Here is a 17,878-nt window from a genome sequence, read left to right on the forward strand (position 1 = left end):
CTTGAGCTTCCAATTGGCTCATTTATCCCCCTCGGTTACTATTCCCCAGGTCGATGCTGTAAATGAGAATGAGTTCAGTCAATTTACCTGGGGGGGAAAAAAGTGTTACCTCCATTCAGCTACAGCATACGACGAAAGATTATGGACATATGATGCAACACACATTCAGTCAATGCCTGCAATTACACATGTATAAGGGGTAGATGTGGGGTCAGCTTAACAATGATTAAAATGTTACACCATGTCCCAACCCAGTTCCTCAGTAATAATTAAACGGCTAAATGGGCACATACCTGGTTGACCGGGGTGCCGGCGGTGGAAGTCGGCGATGAGGGCTGGGTACAGGATGTCTCTAGCGGGGACCCAGCACCTCTCTTCCGGGCCATAACCCTCCCTGTCAACCAGGTACTGGAAACCCCTTCCCCATGGTTGAACACTCAGGAGACGTCTCACTGTGTACGTCGGATGACCATCGATTACACGGGGAGGAGGGGTGGGCCAGGAAACAGAAGACAATGGGCTGTGAGGAACAGGTCTAACACAGGGCACATGAAAGATGGGTTGTATACGAAGGGTACGGGGCAGCAGAAGACAAACAGCATTGTTGAGATGGGAAACAGGCCAATAAACTTGGGTGAGAGTTTGTGGGATTCCACCCGGAGGGGCAGATCTCGGGTGGATAGCCATACCTTCTGCCCGAGTGTAACGGCTTTCTTCTTCCTCCTCTGATGAGGAGTAGTAGGAAGGATCGGAGGACCAAAATGCAGCGTGGTATGTATCCATAATGTCTTTTATTGAGAATGAATACGACAAAATACAAAACTAACAAAGTGAAACAAAATGAAAACCGAAACAGTCCCGAATGGTGAAAACACTGAAACGGAAAATAACCACCCATGAAGCCCAGGTGGAAAAAGGCTACCTAAGTATGATTCTCAATCAAAGACAACTAACGACACCTGCCTCTGATTGAGAATAATACCTGGCCAAACGAAAAAAACAACATAGAAAAACGAACATAGATAACCCACCCAACTCACGCCCTGACCACACTAAAACAAAGAAATAACAAAAGAATTAGGGTCAGAACGTGACACCGAGATGATACCGGAGAGCCGGGCGATCCGATGGCGATCCGCTTGTCATCGATACCTGGCGGTGGTCTTGAGGGCCGACCGGGTTCTCCTCCAGGTACGACGACAGCAGCGGGGCTGATACCCCAGGGAACATTCAAAGGGCAATAGGCCCGTGGCAGAGCAGGGAATGGTGTTACAAAATTCAAAAGGCACTCGCACATCTGAGCAATCTTATTTGCAGGTGCATGGCAACAATTGAACAAGATGAAGGAAAGAGGAAACTGCACACTGCTCTTGATAGTATCACTGATCTTTAATAAGCTTACGTATCGGCCTCTCGGCCTTCGTCAGAGCTTTTGTGATTTAAAAAAACCTAGCCCCACCCACATCCGTTCCACACATCGAAGGGGGTTGGAGGCAAAGGAAAAACAAATAAGTGCTACCAAATATAACAATATGCATTTCATAAATATTACAAAAGTGTATAAATAAGATGTATGAAACACGTCTGTAAAACCACAATGAGGACATAGCAAGTTTTCATTAGTCATTGGGTACATCGTACGAAAAACAGAGTAATCTTAAATAGGCACATAATTCACAACATAACATACATAGGCATTTCATCATTAAGTCCTTTAGGAAATAATGTCTGGAGGGTGAAAATCCAAAAACATTCTCTTTTTCTCAGAGTATTATTAATATCATCTCCCCTGTCTGATATCTTAACTTTATCTATGCCACAAAATCTAAAAAGGTAGAAAAGTTTTCCGTTGCGGAGAACGTCATTCACCAGACCCTGAAACACAGCAGGGGTGTTGGTGAGACCAAAGGGCATGACCAGATATTCGTAGTGGCCGCTGGCCGTGTTGAAGGCGGTCTTCCCCTCTCGTATCCGCACCAGGTGGTAGGCATTATGTAGATCCAGCTTGGAGAACACAGTGGCCCCTTCGGAGTTGTCAGGTCCCGACAGCAATTACAGACGCCCCCGGGGCGGCGTGGTGCTTGGGGGAAGGTCAATCCCGCAGTCACAGGGGCGGTGCGGCGGAAGGGAAGTGGCCCGGGACTTGCTGAACACCTCCCGGAGATCCTGGTACTCCGCGGGAATGGCGGAGAGATCTGGAACCACCTCCGAGGACCCAGGAAGATGTCCTGGAAAAGGTTGCACCGACTTCAGACAATGGGCGTGGCAGAACGGACTCCAGCCCATGATGACACCCGTAGACCAGTTGATGAGTGAGCTGTGTCACTGGAGCCAGGAGAATCCCAAAACCACGGGGATCTGGGGGGACTTGTTGAGCAGGAACTGAATGATCTTGCTGTGATTCCCTGACACCCGTAGGTTGATGGGTGTGGTGTTATGGGTGACCCGACCTATAGCGTACCCATCCAACGCTCTAACATCCACGGGAATGGAGAGGAGCTGTTCAGCTCGGAAGCCAGTGTCGCGTCCAAAAAGCTCTCATCGGCCCCAGAGTCAATGAAGACCCGAAGAGATTTGGACTGGTTTCCACACAGCAGAATGACATGAAAAGGGGTGCGAGTAAAGGAAGCAGAAAAGTTCCTCATATGGCCCACAAGAGTACTCGCTCCTACAAGTGAGCCTTGTCTTTTACTAGGCATGAGGACACAAAATGACCAGAAGTCCAGTTCCTTGTGCTGATCCGGTGTTGCCGTTCCGCTGGCGACAGCCCAGCCCTGCCTAGTTGCATGGGCTCGGGAAACAGTGCCTCGGCCCTCCGCTGTAATTCTCGAGGAAGGTCAGGATATCTCGGCCACGGGAACGGCGGGGATTTCCGGGATGACTCGGAGGCGAGGTGGAATCCCTGGACGTGGGAGTGAAATCGAATTTCCTCTCCATCCGTCATTCCCGCAATCGCCCATCGATGAGGATGGTCAAAGCAATGAGGGAGTCAAAATCTGTGGGTAACTCCCGAGCCGCAAGCTCGTCCTTAACCTCCTCCAAGACGCAGTGCAGGAACATGTCGAACATAGCTTCCGGGTTCCACGCACTCTCCGCTGCCAACATACGGAAATCCACCGCATAGTTGGCCACAGTGTGGGCGTACTGCCGGAGCTGGATTAGCTTCCAGGCAGCTTCTCTCCCGGAGAACGGGGCATCAAAGACCTTCCTCACCTCTCCCACGAACCCCTCCAGGCTCGTGCATACGGCCGGCTGCTGTTCCAATACGGTAGTAGCCCAGGTGAAAGCCCTCCCAAACATCAGAGTGATGAGGTAGGCTATTTTGGAGCGGATCTGAGGGGAAGGAGGAGGGCTGAAGCTCGAAAATGGGGGCACTTAGCTAAAAACACCCGACAGGTGATTGGCTCTCCATCCATCACCTATTTTTGCCTTACCTCTCTAACCTTACTACATTTGCACACACTGTACATAGATTTTTCTATTGTGTTTTTAACTGCATGTTTGTTTATCCCATGTGTAACTCTGTTGTTGTTTTTGTCGCACTGCTTTGCTTTATCTTGGCCAAGTCGCAGCTGTAAATGAGAACTTGTTCTCAACTGGCCTACCTGGTTAAAAAAAAATCCCCCCAAAAAATCAGGTATGACGACGGTAAGACCCAAATGCTAGATTTTTTAAATCAAATGTAGCATCAGCAACTAAAGCAGCTGGCAACAAACTCAATTGTGGCACTCAAGTGCTTTTGATCCTTCTCCAGAAAGGACATGTTACAAAGGGAAAGCTTCTGTGAGTCATTTGTTTGAGAACATTCTGTTCACTGGCTGAATTGTTTTCTACCCACATCATAGCCATTTCTTATCCTAGACACAAGGGGGAGGTTTTAGCCATGTGGTCAGAACATGGTTGAACGGCTATTGAACTTTACTACGTGTAATATGAGCCAAGGTCGATTAGATTGTCCTTTGTATTAGTAGCTACTCTTCCTTGGGTCCAGCCAAATTAAGGCAGTTATACAATTGTAAAAACATTACAATTTACAATTGGCTCATTCATCCCCCTCCTTTCCCCTGTAACTATTCCCCAGGTCGTTGCTGTAAATGAGAACGTGTTCTCAGTCAACTTACCTGGTAAAATAACAGATAAATAAAAAATTATACTTTCTTTTTTTTAAACAATACATTTCACAACACATTAAGTGTGTGCCACTACTCTACAACAAAAAATCAATATGTATGTGTGTGTATAGTGCTTATATAATCATGTGGGTTTGCAGTCTTATTGTGGCTATTTATTTGATCGATAAGGGGATAACTTCCACCTCCAAAGCATGTATTGTAGGCCTACGGAGACCATTGACAGATTGAAGTATGACCTCTGCTGGTTGATACGTGTATACCGAAGATGGTTTAGCTAAACTTTAGCTAAACCATATTCGGTATACACTTAGCTGCTAAAGTGTGGGAAGATCTCAATTGAATAATCCTCTCTCCTTGTCTCCTTCTCAAAACCCATTAGATTCCCTTAGATTACACAGACCCCAAAATAATTTGACAACAAATACAATCTTGATAAACTTCCATATAAACTCCCACATCTATTACGTGAAATACCACAGTGTGCCATCACAAAAAAGGGCAACCAGTGGAGCACAAACACCAATGTAAATACAACCTGTATTTATCTGTTTATATATTTTCCCCTTTCTTACTTCAATTATTTGCTAATTGTTACAACCAATAATATAACATTTGGCATGTCTATTCTTTAAAAAAAAATGGTGAGTGTATTGTTTACTGTTAGTTTATTTCCCTTGTTAATTTCCCTTTTGTTTATTTTCTATTTCACTTGCTTTGGCAATGTAAACATTTTTCCCATGCCAATAAAACTATTTGAATTTAATTGAAAGACAGAGGTCCCTTCCCTCTGACCTTCTCCTCCAATGGGTTCTGAAAAGAAGAGAGGAAGCTTCATATCCGTTGCCAAACCCACTGGCTCCAGGTCATCTATAAAAGTCGTTGCTAGGTAAAGCCCCACCTTATCTCAGCTCACTGGTCACCATAGCAGCACCCACCCACAGCATGCGCTCCAGCAGGTATATTTCACTGGTCACCCCAAAGCCAATTCCTCCTTCGGCTGCCTTTCCTTCCAGTTCTCTGCTGCCAATGACTGGAATGAACTGCAAAAATCACTGAAGCTGGAGACTCATATCTCCCTCACTAGCTTTAAGCACCAGCTGTCAGAGCAGCTCACAGATCACTGCACCTGTACAAACCATTCTGTAAATAGCCCATCCAACTACCTCATCACCATATTGTTATTTATTGTATTTATTTAGCTCCTTTGCACCCCAGTACCGCTACTTGCACACTCATCTTCTGCACATCTATCATCCCAGTGTTTAATTTGCCATACTGTAATAATGTCGCCACTATGGCCTATGTATTGCCTCACCCCCCTTATCCTACCTCATTTGCACACCCTGTATATAGATAGACTTTCTCTATTGTATTTATTGGCTGTATGTTTGTTTATTTCATGTGTAACTCTGTGTTGTATGTGTCGAACTGCTTTGCTTTATCTTGGCCAGGTCGCAGTTGTAAATGAGAACTTGTTCTCAACTAGCCTACCTGGTGAAATAAATAAAAAATGTCAAAAAGGACATCCCGTTGGACTTTGAATGAAGGGCCGTATAGACAGAGAAATAGTAATTGCGTATTTTTGTAGGCACTAACTCTACCATGGTTCATTGGACAAAGCCTATGATGAAAATTAATTGCGTTTTATAGGGTTTTTGGATAAACGCTGAAAATAAGGTATGTGGTAAACACAGGCATAGGATATTTTATACGTTTTGCTCTATGAGATCATCTTCATCAGTTAACGCCACTTTTGTGAATTAAGGCTTCATAATTAATAAAGGTCATGTAAACTGACTGCTATTATCTAATATAAAATGTATAAGATCTCCAAAGCATGTGTTAACCTCGTACCTCTAAGTTTATTCCAAATTCCTATTCTTCCCCCATCATTTTTCCCCATAGGGGTGGCGGAACGAACCAGAGGGAACTAATTTCCGGGTTTTAGGACTACAAGCTGGCGAGCTCACGCCCCCCCCAAACTGGCTGTCGTCCAATCGCGTTCACGTTGTCATTCTGCATCACGCGGTTGCTAAGCAAATCGTCCCGCAAGTCCTTCTCAAAGTCAGGATATGAGTCGATAAACCTGACTATTTTCATCGAAAGTACGCAATGTCACTATTCAAAAACGATACAATATTACAGATAAGTTAAATATCTTACATATCGGAAAATATTTGTAATGTTGTACTTGTTGTTCACGAAATTAATGCTAATGTTGGGTTTTTGAGCTAGCGTTCAGTGTTGATCCGAGCGTTCTGACCGCACAAAGGGTGCGTTCGTAAATTCGCTCTAACTATCTACTCCGATTTCAGAGCACTCTCGCTCGAGTATGCATGAGCCTAGAATAACTGATGAATTTACGAACATACCAAAAGGCAGTCAAGCGCCCAAGGTAACTGGCTAAAGTTGGCTAGCCTGCTAGTTTTTTGGGGTTGATAGCTTGCGAACGTAAATTACTTCCAGACATTGAGAACACTTCACTCTGACAATTTTGCTCCATAGCAGAGCTAGTTAGGCTGTTTTCTAGAGCGTTAGTGACTGTAACTGTGTTGCTAGCAACAATTTAATTCCGTTTTTTGTCATCCTTTACTGACACATGTCAAAGGGTGTTTTGCGTTCGTAAATTCATCAGTTAATCTGTGCTCTGGCACATACGATTCCAATGTAGTTTCCCCATCTCCTCAAAAGTATCACAGGTATAGCTACCAATGATTTGTGTGATCTAGTTGTACTTTTACTTCCGCATTTAGATCTTCTGAGCACATAACCCCAACTACCACACTGGATGTAGCTAGCTAGTCGTAGTTTTGACGATTATTAGTGTGAGTTAGCTACTAGATAATTGAAACAGTTACTGCTTAACTCAAGAAATAGCTAGCTATGTCCAAACCAAAGTTTGTTGTGTTTGACCTGGGTAAATTGTAAATATAACTACTGTAACGTTAGCTAGGTAATTTTATCTAGCTATGTAGCCAGCTAACAATGTTATGAGAATGAAGACTCAACAAACCTTGCATACCTTGTTAATACCAAAGCAGAACAAGAAGATTGTCACAGCTAAAGTAGCTTGTCTAGCTATCTGTCATGTGTTTCTGTCATCCTCCATCATCTCTGTTTTGTTTTTTTCCTTATCTCAGATTATACTCTTTGGCCCTTCTGGGTGAGTAGCTATGTGGACCCACAATTTCACAAAGACAAAGAGTGAGTTTATTGGTTAAAATCTTGATGAGTATCAAGCTAATGATGGCTTTAGGCTATATCTTTCTCTAAATCCTCTCCCTTCCAACTCTTACACACATCAGCCATGTCTTTTCAGATTTCTAATAATATCTCATCTGCCTTTCCTGACAGGGGAGTGGTGTTGAATGCAAGGAGGGAGAAAATCCAACTGTACCCGGAAACGGTGGACATATTGACTTCTCTACATGGCCAAGGGATCCAGATTGGAGTGGCATCACGGTCAGTTCATACATTGATCAACAAATTGTAAAGAAAATTAGCTATTTTATAATCTGATTAAACATATGTTTTAACATTTATGTAAAATGTGTTTAGACAACGGGCATTTCTGTTTTTAGCCTCTAGATGATTGTTTGAAATAATATGCCATTGTAAATGATCAACATTTTATTTATATTTCTCAGCACAGATGAGGTGGATGGAGCCAATCAGCTGTTGTCCCTCTTCAATCTCAACCAATACATATCCTTCAAGGAAATATACCCGGGGTCAAAGGTCCCTCACTTCAAAAAGTAAGTGTCTGAATTTGAGATTGCCGTGTTCACGTGGTAGTTGGAACTAGGAAACTCAGAAATTTCTGACTTGCTAACTGGTTGTAGTTAATCACGTGCCATGTTAAACGAATTAGCAAATCTGAAATTTCTAGCATGTGAATCCAGCTTTAACGACGACTGCCACTGGACGATTCTTCTGTGAGGATGGAAGTGTGTGTTTGTGTTCATGTCTGGCCGTGAAAGAGTGTTTATAGTAGAACTCACTCATTGTTTCTTTGTTCAGGCTCCAGGCAGACAGTGGATTCAAATTCAGTGAGATGATGTTCTTTGATGACGAACACAGGAACATCACAGCAGTCAGTCGACTAGGTACTACTTTCATAACTTTCCACCTCAACTCAAGCCAATTTATAATTTCATTAAGTCCACCTTATCTTCGTAAAGTCATTCAAATGCATGCACAACAGGGTAGGTAAAAATATAGATGATTTTAAAATGATTCCATATCATGAGTTGACCACGGATATTATGACATGACATCTGTTTTGAAGTATAACAACTTAGCAAGTACTGTATGTTGCATAAACCATTCACACCCAAAGGAGATAACACCACAAGTAACTTTACTTTAACTTACCCTGAACTCTGGTTTTTCTCTCAGGTGTGCACTGTGTTCTGGTCCCTGAAGGAGTGACTATGAAATTAGTCAATGAAGCGCTTCTGCAGTTCTCCCAGGGTGCAAAATGAGGACTTGAGGACAGAGATGATGCAATACATATAGAATGCCTTGCAAAAGTATTCATCCCCCTTGGCGTTTTTCCTATTTTGTTGCATTACAACCTGTAATTTAAATGTATTTTTATTTGGATTTCATGTAATGGACATACACGAAATAGTCCAAATTGGTAGAGTGAAATTTAAAAAATAACTTATTTAAAAAAAAAAAATCTAAAAATAGAAAAGTGGTGTGTGCATATGTATTCACCCCTTTGCTATGAAGCCCCTAAATAAGAACTGGTACAACCAATTACCTTCAGAATTCACATAATTACTTAAATAAAGTCCACCTGTGTGCAAGCTAAGTGTCACATGATCTGTCAAATGATCTCAGTATATATATACACCTGTTCTGAAAGGCCCCAGAGTCTGCAACACCACTAAGCAAGGGGCACCACCAAGTAAGCGGCACCATGAAGACCAAGGAGCTCTCCAAACAGGTCAGGGACAAAGTTGTGGAGAAGTGCAGATCAGGGTTGGGTTATAAAAAAATATCTGAAACTTTGAACATCCCATGGAGCAACATTAAATCCATTATTAAAAAATGGAAAGAATATGGCACCACAACAAACCTGCCAAGAGAGTGCTATCCACCAAAACTCACGGACCAATCAGAGAGGCAACAAAGAGACCATAGATAACCCTGAAGGAGCTGCAAAGCTCCACAGCTGAGATTGGAATATCTGTCTATAGGACCACTTTAAGCCGTACATTCCATAGTGCTAGGCTTTACAGAAGTGTGACCAGAAAAAAAGCCATTGCTTAAAGAAAAAAATAAGCAAACATGTTTGGTGTTCACCAAAAAGGCATGTGGGAGACTCCCCAAACATATGGAAGAAGGTTCTCTGGTCAGATGAGGCTAAAATTGAGCTTTTTGGCCATCAATAAAAACGCTATGTCTGGCGCAAACCCAACACCTCTCATCACCCCGAGCACAGCATCCTGCCGATGAAAACATCCCCACAGCCTAATGCTGCCACCACGCTTCACTGTGGGGATGTTTTTCATCGGCAGGGACTGGGAAACTGGTCAGAATTGAAGGAATGATGGATGGCGCTAAATACAGGGAAATTCTTGAGGGAAACCTGTTTCAGTCTTACAAAGATTTGTGACTGGGACGGAGGTTCACCTTTCAGCAGGGCAATAACCCTAAGCATACTGCTAAAGCAACACTCAAGTGGTTTAAGGGGAAACATTTAAATGTCTTGGAATGGACTAGTAAAAGCCCAGACCTCAATCCAATTGAGAATCTGTGGTATGACTTAAAGATTGTTCTACACCAGCGGAACCCATACAACTTGAAGGAGCTGGAGCAGTTTTGCCTTGAAGAATGGACAAAAATCCCAGTGGCTAGATGTGCCAAGCTTATAGAGACATACCCCAAGAGACTTACAGCTATGATTGCTGCGAAAGGTGGCTCTACAAAGTATTGAGTTTGCGGGGGTGAATAGTTCTGCACGCTCAAGGCAAAAAATGTTTTGTCTTGTTTGTTTCACAATAAAAAATATTTAGCATCTTCAAAGTGGTAGGCATGTTGTGTAAATCAAATGATTCAAACCCCCAAAAATCTATTTTAATTCCAGATTGTAAGGCAACAAAATAGGAAAAAATGCTAAGGGGTGTGAATACTTTTGCAAGCCACTGTATACTTTACCTCTTGGGACATTGTTGTACTGCCACAAACCTGATTCATACATAATTTTCCCACTTCATTCAGTGTTACTGCAAGATGAGAGCAATGTTTGAGAAGATGGACAAATGTTTTTCTTCATGGCTTTTTATGTGTATAATCAACGATACTTCAAGGGTGGCCAGAGCCATGCAATCAATATGTTATAAATTTATTGAATTGGAATTCAAGGTACATGAAATAACGTTCTCTGTCTTGTTCTTGAATTTGACCAATTCTATTACACTTATTATTACTGCTGCAGAGAAAATATATAAAAGTATTTTTTATGAATATAGCCGGCTTCATTTTGTCTTATTTCCATATGAATTTATTTTCTATTCCTTTAGGTATTCCATATCAACTGTACATAGTCGTGGTAATAATTTTCATCATTATGTATTCTATTAGTCATTAGTTTTGATATCAATGTTCAATACTCAACTCGAATGTTCAATCATTTATGCACTGTTATTTCCTCTAATTTAGCCTTAGACTATTCATTCATAGTTTTAATTTACTCCTCTTTCTCATTGCCTATTCTTCCTAGAAGCCCCAGGTCAATCTCCACACCTAATTTTTCTACCCAAAGAGATAAGGATTTTTTTGTCAAATGTATCAAGTACAAATCTAATTCTCATTAAGATGGTTGGTTGATTGAGATTTAATTCCTCTTGGTGATCACATAGAGGCCTGGTGGAACAAACAAATGTCAGTTTGACCAAGGCTCCTGGTCTATGCTAAATGTAGTTGTCACATAGTAATCGAAAGTAACATTGTTATCATTCTAATAGCTCATTCTAAAAGCGATGAGTTTTTTGCAGTAGTAGTAGAAATTATCCATATTGTTTGCAAATCAGATCATCTTGATCTTTTGGTGGGAAATATTGATTGGTGGTCATATGAATCATTCTTCAGTTAAATGATTCATAGTATAGTCAGCAGTAAGATTGTGTGTGTATGTTTTCCCAGTTCCATCTCAGGATTTAAAGAAAGAGCAAGCTTGTGCAGTAGGAAGGTTTGCAAAGATGAAAGCAGACCAGAATATCACTACAGCCCTAAAATCAATGAACAGGTTTATATTGCCCAAAACCATGTGCCGATATAGCTTCTGTTAAAATAAAAGACAGCACAAAATGTCCCTATATGCAGACGATGTTCTTTTGTTTTTGTCCAAGCCTAAAACTTCTATTCCACCCTTACTTAACTTGATAAATACATTCGGCTCCTTCTCTGGCTACAAGATAAACTGGCAAAAAGTGAGTTGATGCCAATATCACGGCCTGTGGATATGCAATTTCTGCAATCTACCCCGTTTAGAACAGTGAGGGACAAGTTCACAAGCCTTGCCATTGTAGTGACAAGAGACCTTGATCAGCTATTGAAAGCGAATTGGGACATGAAAATATCAGCTTAAACAAAATATAGATTTTTGGAAAACTCTGCCTATTTCCTTGGTTGGTCGTATAAACGCTATTAAAATGGTTGTCCTACCCAGGTTTCTTTACCTCTTCCAATGTCTACGCAATTTCATACCACAAAGCTATTTTAAGAAACTGGATTCAATAGTAACTCAATTTTTATGGGATAACAAGGCAGCCAGAATTTCAAAGAAGCATTTATGCAAGTACAAGATAGAGGGGGGCTTTGGCCTTCCTCACTTCAAACTGTATTATTGGGCTGCTAATCTGAACATTGTGTCTTTCTGGAGGGAAAGTTTACCTGCGATAAGACAAGGATATGCCTTCATGGCTTTTGATTGAGCAGGCCTCCTGTCAATGTTCCTCACTCCCTGCACTTGTTAATAGCCCATCATATGTGAAAAAAGTCACTTATGACTCTAATCCAGTCATTTGTCATACGTTTAGGATCTGGAAACAGATTAGGTATTTTCTTAACATACCCACTGTTTACATAGACAGCCCGATTAGCCTGAATCATGCTTTCCACCCTGCATTGGATGATGTGGTGTTTTCACAGTGGAGGGAGAAGGGGCTCACAACAATTGGTAATCTATACATAGATGGTCAGTTAGCTTCATTTCAACAACTACAGGCAAAGTTCAACATGCCAACAACACATTTTTTCAGATACCTCCAAATCAGGAATTTCTTAAGGACACATATCCCACAGTATGGCATGAAGCCAAATAGTCCTACATTAGATAGCTTGATCCTTGTCAAACCCCATTCAAAAGGGTCGGTCTCTAGACTGTATGATGTGCTACAGGCCCACATAGAGGTATCCACAGAAACCATTAAAAGGGCTTGGGAACAAGAACTTGGTTCAGAAATCTCAGATGATGACTGGGTAGAATCCCTCAGGAATATAAACCACCGTTCAGTGAATGCCAGACACAACCTTGTACAGTTTAAGGTGATACACAGGTTACATTACTCAAAAGTAAAACTGCATAAAATATTCCCGGACACCTCACCACTGTGTGAGAGGTGCAAGCAGGATGAGGGCACGTTGACCCACTTATTCTGGACATGCCCTAAGTTACATGTTTACTGGGCTCTCATTTTTGATTACTTATCTAAGGCCTTCGATAGAGTTCTAGCCCCAGACACATTGATCCCTCTGTTTGGTACAGTTGATGGGAATAACAAGGAAGGGAAAGCTGTCTCAGTTTGTACTCTATTAGCCAAAAGGCTCATATTGCAATTTTGGAAATTGGAGACTGTACCTACCTTTGAAATTTGGTTACGTGATTTAGGGAATGTAATACATATGGAAAAGATTCGATACAATACCTCCAATAGAAGTCTAGTGTTTAACAAAATATGGCAGCCGATACTGGATAAATGGTCTAGTCCCGCTTCATAACTGGGCTGACGAGCTGCTGCTACTCTGTGCTGTATTCCACTCAATATTTATTTTTGGCTTAACTACACTGCTTGTAATGACTATATGCTGTCTTCTTATACATGTACCACCTAATAGGATTTTGTTTTATTTTGTGTATGTGTGAGTTAACTTTTGTTTTGTCCTCTAAACTGGCCATCCCATCCAACAGAATGTCATTGTTTGTATTGCTGTCTTTTTTATTTTATCTTTATTGGAAAATAATAAACATATTATTTAAAAAATATATTGCCCAAAATGTTATATCTGAACTATCTGGGGGAAATAACATGTCACGAGACATATTCAACACCAACCATTTAATCACTACAAATTATGGATGTCATTTTTTGTATTCAGTGAGTGAAATAATGACAGTGCTACTCATAAAGGGACGCTTTCTTGGTTTGTGTGAAATCCTCCACTGAATAATCACCACATTGCAGAGGTTGATATTTACAAAATGCACATAATCATGTCGCTATAGTAGGAAACATATTAAACTTTTTACAAGGCTCCTTTCTTCAAGGACATATTATCTCCGGTCTGTGTGCAAACTGCATAGTGTTTCATAGAATTTTGTGATTGTGATAATAATTACTGGGAGTTACACAATACATAGCTTGTTGGCTACACAATTCAATTCAGAGGAGCTCCCTCCTGATTGTGACGCAACATAGCACCTGTATACTACAGTGTGTCTACTAAGATGTTATCATCAGAACAGCTTCCATTTGACTGGATGTAATGTGGACAGATTCTTCAGTCATGCCTATATATTTATATTAACTCCATGTATCATTGTGTATGCATTACGCAAGTGTGCTTTTTAAATTGGTTCAATTCAGTTTAAATGATGCATTTGGGAACACAGTGTTCTGAGTTAGAGTGCCCCTATTAAACTATCAATATTACATATCACAATTCCATTACATTTTTCATGAGGCCTATTTTCCAACAATGCAGCTTTCAGGGCTGGGAATCAATATTTCAGAAAATTAATTTTTCATAACTTTAGCTAAGTGAATTATTCATATCAGTTACAAGAGAAGTCTAAAAGTGACAGATTTTTTAAGCTCTTTAATAAACACAGAAGGGTGAGTTCATGAGGTGTGCTGAATGGATCCTCTGGCATGTCTCGGCTGTGCTGCATTGCCAATGAGCAGGAAGTTTAGTCATAACAGAACATAACTTTCTCTCTGAAGTTGTGCATAACACCCTCGTATTGCCTTTAAATTGAATCCGTTGGAGTGTTTCTCTCCTGTCCAAACTCCTATTCAGTGTCTTTGATTCGCAGGTTCTCTAAAAATCCCACCTTGAGACCTCTTTCTCTTCACTCACACTCTCTGTTTTGCTTGTGTCATTGACAACCAAACCTTGGCTTCTATCTCCTATCAGTGTCTCCTCCTCCACCGACCTTCTGTCACACTCCTTTTCTTGTTCTCTCGCTTCGATTATCTTCACCAGCCTTTGGAACTTCTGGTCCAACTTGTCTACTGCTTCCCTCACTCTCTCCTCCTCCCTCTCTCCCTCGCTCTCCAGTGAGCTCAGCGACCCCGCTCGGGAGTCCCCCCCCTCAAACTCGTACGTCTGCAGTGAGTCGTAGGGTGGCTGGGATAGGTCAAAGGTCACCTGGTCCAGACGGTGCTTCAGGAAATCCTCCATCCTCACAGGCAGGGAGGAGTTACAGTTAGCCCCACCCCCTGCCATGTCAGCAACCAGTCTCCTCTCACAACCCCACCCGCTGCCGTATCCCAGCATGCCTCCAGAGAGGGGTAGTAGCAGTGGGGTCAGTTCCCTCCTACTCAGCGCATACATGTTCAGGAATTCTGCACTGCCTGGATACAAAGTAGTCCCGGTCACAGGTATCCCTCCACTGCCCTGGTTTAATGAACCCACAATGCTGTATGTTGAGTCCCCCAGTAGATTAGTGTGGATGTTATTAGTATTTATCTGGCTAACACCAACAGTGTCTTCATTCTTGTCTGAGTTGGGGAGAGTAGAGGAATCTGTGTCTGTGTCATCTACTGCAGAGTTAGAAGCTCCGGTGGTGGTGATAGTGTGGGACGGAAAGAGGTCTGGATTGTTCCTCTGCTGCTCTGATGAAGAGATGCTGCTGCTGTGACTCTGAGAGGATGAGCCATTTGGGACAGAATAGGTCAGAACCAGTGCTTCATCTGTCAGTACAGACTCAGGCGGTGTCTGGGGAGGAAATACACAATACTTTAATAACGATTATCAAATACTTTAAAATGAAAAATAGCCTGAGAGATTTACAAAAATAACATTGAGACAGCTGAGGTTGATAATAACAACATTGTTACATCCATTATATATGAAAGTTAATGTCTGACTGTGATTGGTGCCTGCTCGAGATGCTGCTGCTGGGTGTCAGTGTTGGTATCCCTGCCTTCCTCTTTTTCTGTGGGTCTGCTGTTAGCCACCCAGCTCTCTGGTCCATCTCTCCTGAGGCACCATGGCTCAGCAGAGTTGAGATGAATCGCCTCAGGCTCCAGTAGATCAAAGCTGCCCTGGTTCTGGATGACTAGGGAGTTATTATCCATGTGATTGCCAGGAAGCCCATAGGTTCCCATCAGTTTGGCCAGCTGCAGACCTGACTGGAACGGTGTTGGTCCCTTGTGACAGTCTCTGAGGACAGGCAGGGTGTGAATGCTGTAGCAGAGGCGTCCGTATACAGGGGCTGAGCCTGGACGCTGTGGGTCCGCAGTAGAGTGTGGGGTCCGGCTCCAGCTATACGTCATGTCCCTGGCCTGATTCTGCTGGGTGTACCATCTGGAATCGGGAAGACAAGAGCATAAGGCAGAGCAACACAGAGACATGTGCACGCCAACACTCCCTCACACATGCTCACAAACACACGGCCACACACACGCACACAAACACACACTACACAAACAGACATCACAACTCACATGCTCCTGCTGTCCTGCATGCGCTCTACTCTGTGCATGCTCTGGAGCGCTGTGATGTCAAAGGCAGCAGTGTCTGCCTCCCCTCCCCCTTCGTCATCGTAGGTAATGATGTTCTCCCTCACATCCTCCTCCTCAATTGGGGAGTGGGAGTCTTGCTTCCGCAGAGACAGAGACAGAGCACACACCACTGGGGGGGGGGGGGGGGGGGGGGGGGAGAGGCACATCATCGTAAATACCACACATTGACACTGCAGTCCATTTCACAGGATACTGATCTTCAGACAGACAGACACAGGCAGTATACTGAAAACAGTAGAAACAGGCATGTACTATACATCAGACAGTAGACCTCAAGTCTTACCTAGGAGTGTAGTGACACAGGCCAGCAGGGCCAGCAGGATGACCATACTGAAGATCAGTGATGGAGAGGTTGAGGGCAGGGGCAGACATACCGTCTGTCTCTCCCAGCCCCTGTCCCTCTGTCTCCCCCGCTCCTCGGCCCGCATGCCCCCTCTCAGACAGGGACATACGTTCACGGTGACCGTCCCGGTGTTGGTGAGGCCGGACACCCCATCCCGCAGCACAATGGGCACGTACAGGGTGAGGAGGGAGAAGGAGAAGTCAGGGAGGGGCTGCAGTGCCGACTGGAGAACAAGGCTGGCTGTGGCACCTGGGATTGAATAAGACAATAACACCAGAAACTCAAGTCAGTCATCAGGTCATTTGTACATGAATGCCATTCTCCAGTTATACGTCATAATATGAATTTCAGTTAAATTCAACAGGCCTATATCGTTACTGTAAGATGCAGGTGCACTGTCATCAAGCATGTAAAATAAAAATAAGCATATTGTCAATGATAATCCAGTTGCAGAACTTCTGATTTGACATAAGAGGTTTGAAGAGGGTGACAGCTTGACATAGAGTTTGAACATAGCTAGAATGCACCTCCACTCTCCCTGATGGTGAGGTTTAGTGCAGAGCTGGACTCTGGAGGGATGCTGAAGTGGATTGTGACGTCCTGTCCTCCCTGGTCCCTATCCACTGCCCTCACCACCTGAACAACCTGGGAGACAGAGCAGAGAGAGGAGAACTACTATTGGACCTCACAAGCTAGGTTTCCATCCAATTGGTGACAGATTTTCATACAGATATTCAAAAATCTGCATGAATAATATATGCACATATTCCCACCGGAGATGTGATTCCATCAAATTGACTTGTTGCGGATAAAATTCTGTGCATGAAGCATTGACATTAAAGCCAGTAGATAGTGATAGCGCTGATGTCATCCATGTATTCCTTTGGAAAACTCTCGATGGCGTATGTAGCCGGAAGTATTTGAATTTGAAGAACGCCATATTGCCAAAGATAGAACAATGAGTTAGATGTTTCAACAGATGTATAAATCTGAAGCCTCCGGTTGACATTTTCCCTCACCAACAAATGGCCCAGTGGCCGGAAGTGGGAGAAGATGGAGAGAGATGGATTTTGGCTCAATACAGTTTTCTTTTCCCGAAAACTATAATCTGTAGTGAACTAAGTTTTGTAGACTTTACCCTTTGCCAAAGTTTCAATTTGTTTTATTGTTTAGTAGGAGTGCCAGGGCGAATTTAGTTATGGCACACACTCACTTCATAGAGTAGGCGTTTCCTAACGGAAATATTCAAATACATGCTAGAACATGCCAAAAGGATCTCGCTAGCTCGTGCCTGGCTTGGCCCACCTCCTCGCTTGTTTTGTACACTATGATTAATTTGCTCCCATTGGAAACGACAGGCT

At 42.8% G+C, this 17,878-nt stretch overlaps 2 protein-coding genes across 5 annotated transcripts in view; one reads left to right on the forward strand and one right to left on the reverse strand.

Moving 5' to 3' along the window:
* Positions 1 to 6,412: 6,412 nt before the first annotated feature.
* Positions 6,413 to 10,614, forward strand: LOC129869647 (magnesium-dependent phosphatase 1-like). 3 transcript variants are annotated; one of them, XM_055944260.1, is made up of 6 exons: positions 6,413 to 6,528; positions 7,274 to 7,296; positions 7,488 to 7,595; positions 7,781 to 7,888; positions 8,154 to 8,239; positions 8,532 to 10,614. In XM_055944260.1, exons 1-6 carry the CDS (start codon positions 6,466 to 6,468, stop codon positions 8,615 to 8,617), a joined length of 474 nt encoding a protein of 157 aa, XP_055800235.1. In that variant the 5' UTR covers positions 6,413 to 6,465; the 3' UTR covers positions 8,618 to 10,614. The 3 variants fall into 3 exon arrangements, with proteins under 3 accessions (XP_055800235.1, XP_055800233.1, XP_055800232.1); XM_055944258.1 differs by having other exon boundaries at positions 6,435 to 7,050; positions 7,274 to 7,337; XM_055944257.1 differs by having other exon boundaries at positions 6,435 to 7,296.
* Positions 10,615 to 13,468: 2,854 nt separating this feature from the next.
* The window catches only part of LOC129869644 (cadherin-24-like), a 31,822-nt gene continuing 27,412 nt past the window's right edge, over positions 13,469 to 17,878 (reverse strand). For both annotated transcript variants that reach the window (XM_055944254.1, XM_055944253.1), the window contains 5 exons: positions 17,045 to 17,162; positions 16,458 to 16,766; positions 16,097 to 16,283; positions 15,518 to 15,956; positions 13,469 to 15,365 (listed from right to left, as the gene is read on the reverse strand). In XM_055944254.1, the coding sequence (XP_055800229.1) occupies positions 14,466 to 15,365; positions 15,518 to 15,956; positions 16,097 to 16,283; positions 16,458 to 16,766; positions 17,045 to 17,162 (1,953 nt within the window). In that variant the 3' untranslated portion in view covers positions 13,469 to 14,465. The remainder of the gene's footprint in view (positions 15,366 to 15,517; positions 15,957 to 16,096; positions 16,284 to 16,457; positions 16,767 to 17,044; positions 17,163 to 17,878) is intronic.

The sequence above is a fragment of the Salvelinus fontinalis genome, chromosome 14, assembly GCF_029448725.1.
Source record: "Salvelinus fontinalis isolate EN_2023a chromosome 14, ASM2944872v1, whole genome shotgun sequence".
NCBI classification, from domain to species: Eukaryota; Metazoa; Chordata; class Actinopteri; order Salmoniformes; family Salmonidae; genus Salvelinus; species Salvelinus fontinalis.

Coding starts and splice junctions, on each gene's coding strand:
- LOC129869647 (XM_055944257.1), top strand. CDS start 7,124: ATGAGAATGAAGACTCAACAAACCTTGCATACCTTGTTAATACCAAAG. Junction 7,297..7,487: donor ATACTCTTTGGCCCTTCTGG/GTGAGTAGCTAT, acceptor CTTTCCTGACAG/GGGAGTGGTGTTGAATGCAA. Junction 7,596..7,780: donor CAGATTGGAGTGGCATCACG/GTCAGTTCATAC, acceptor TATATTTCTCAG/CACAGATGAGGTGGATGGAG.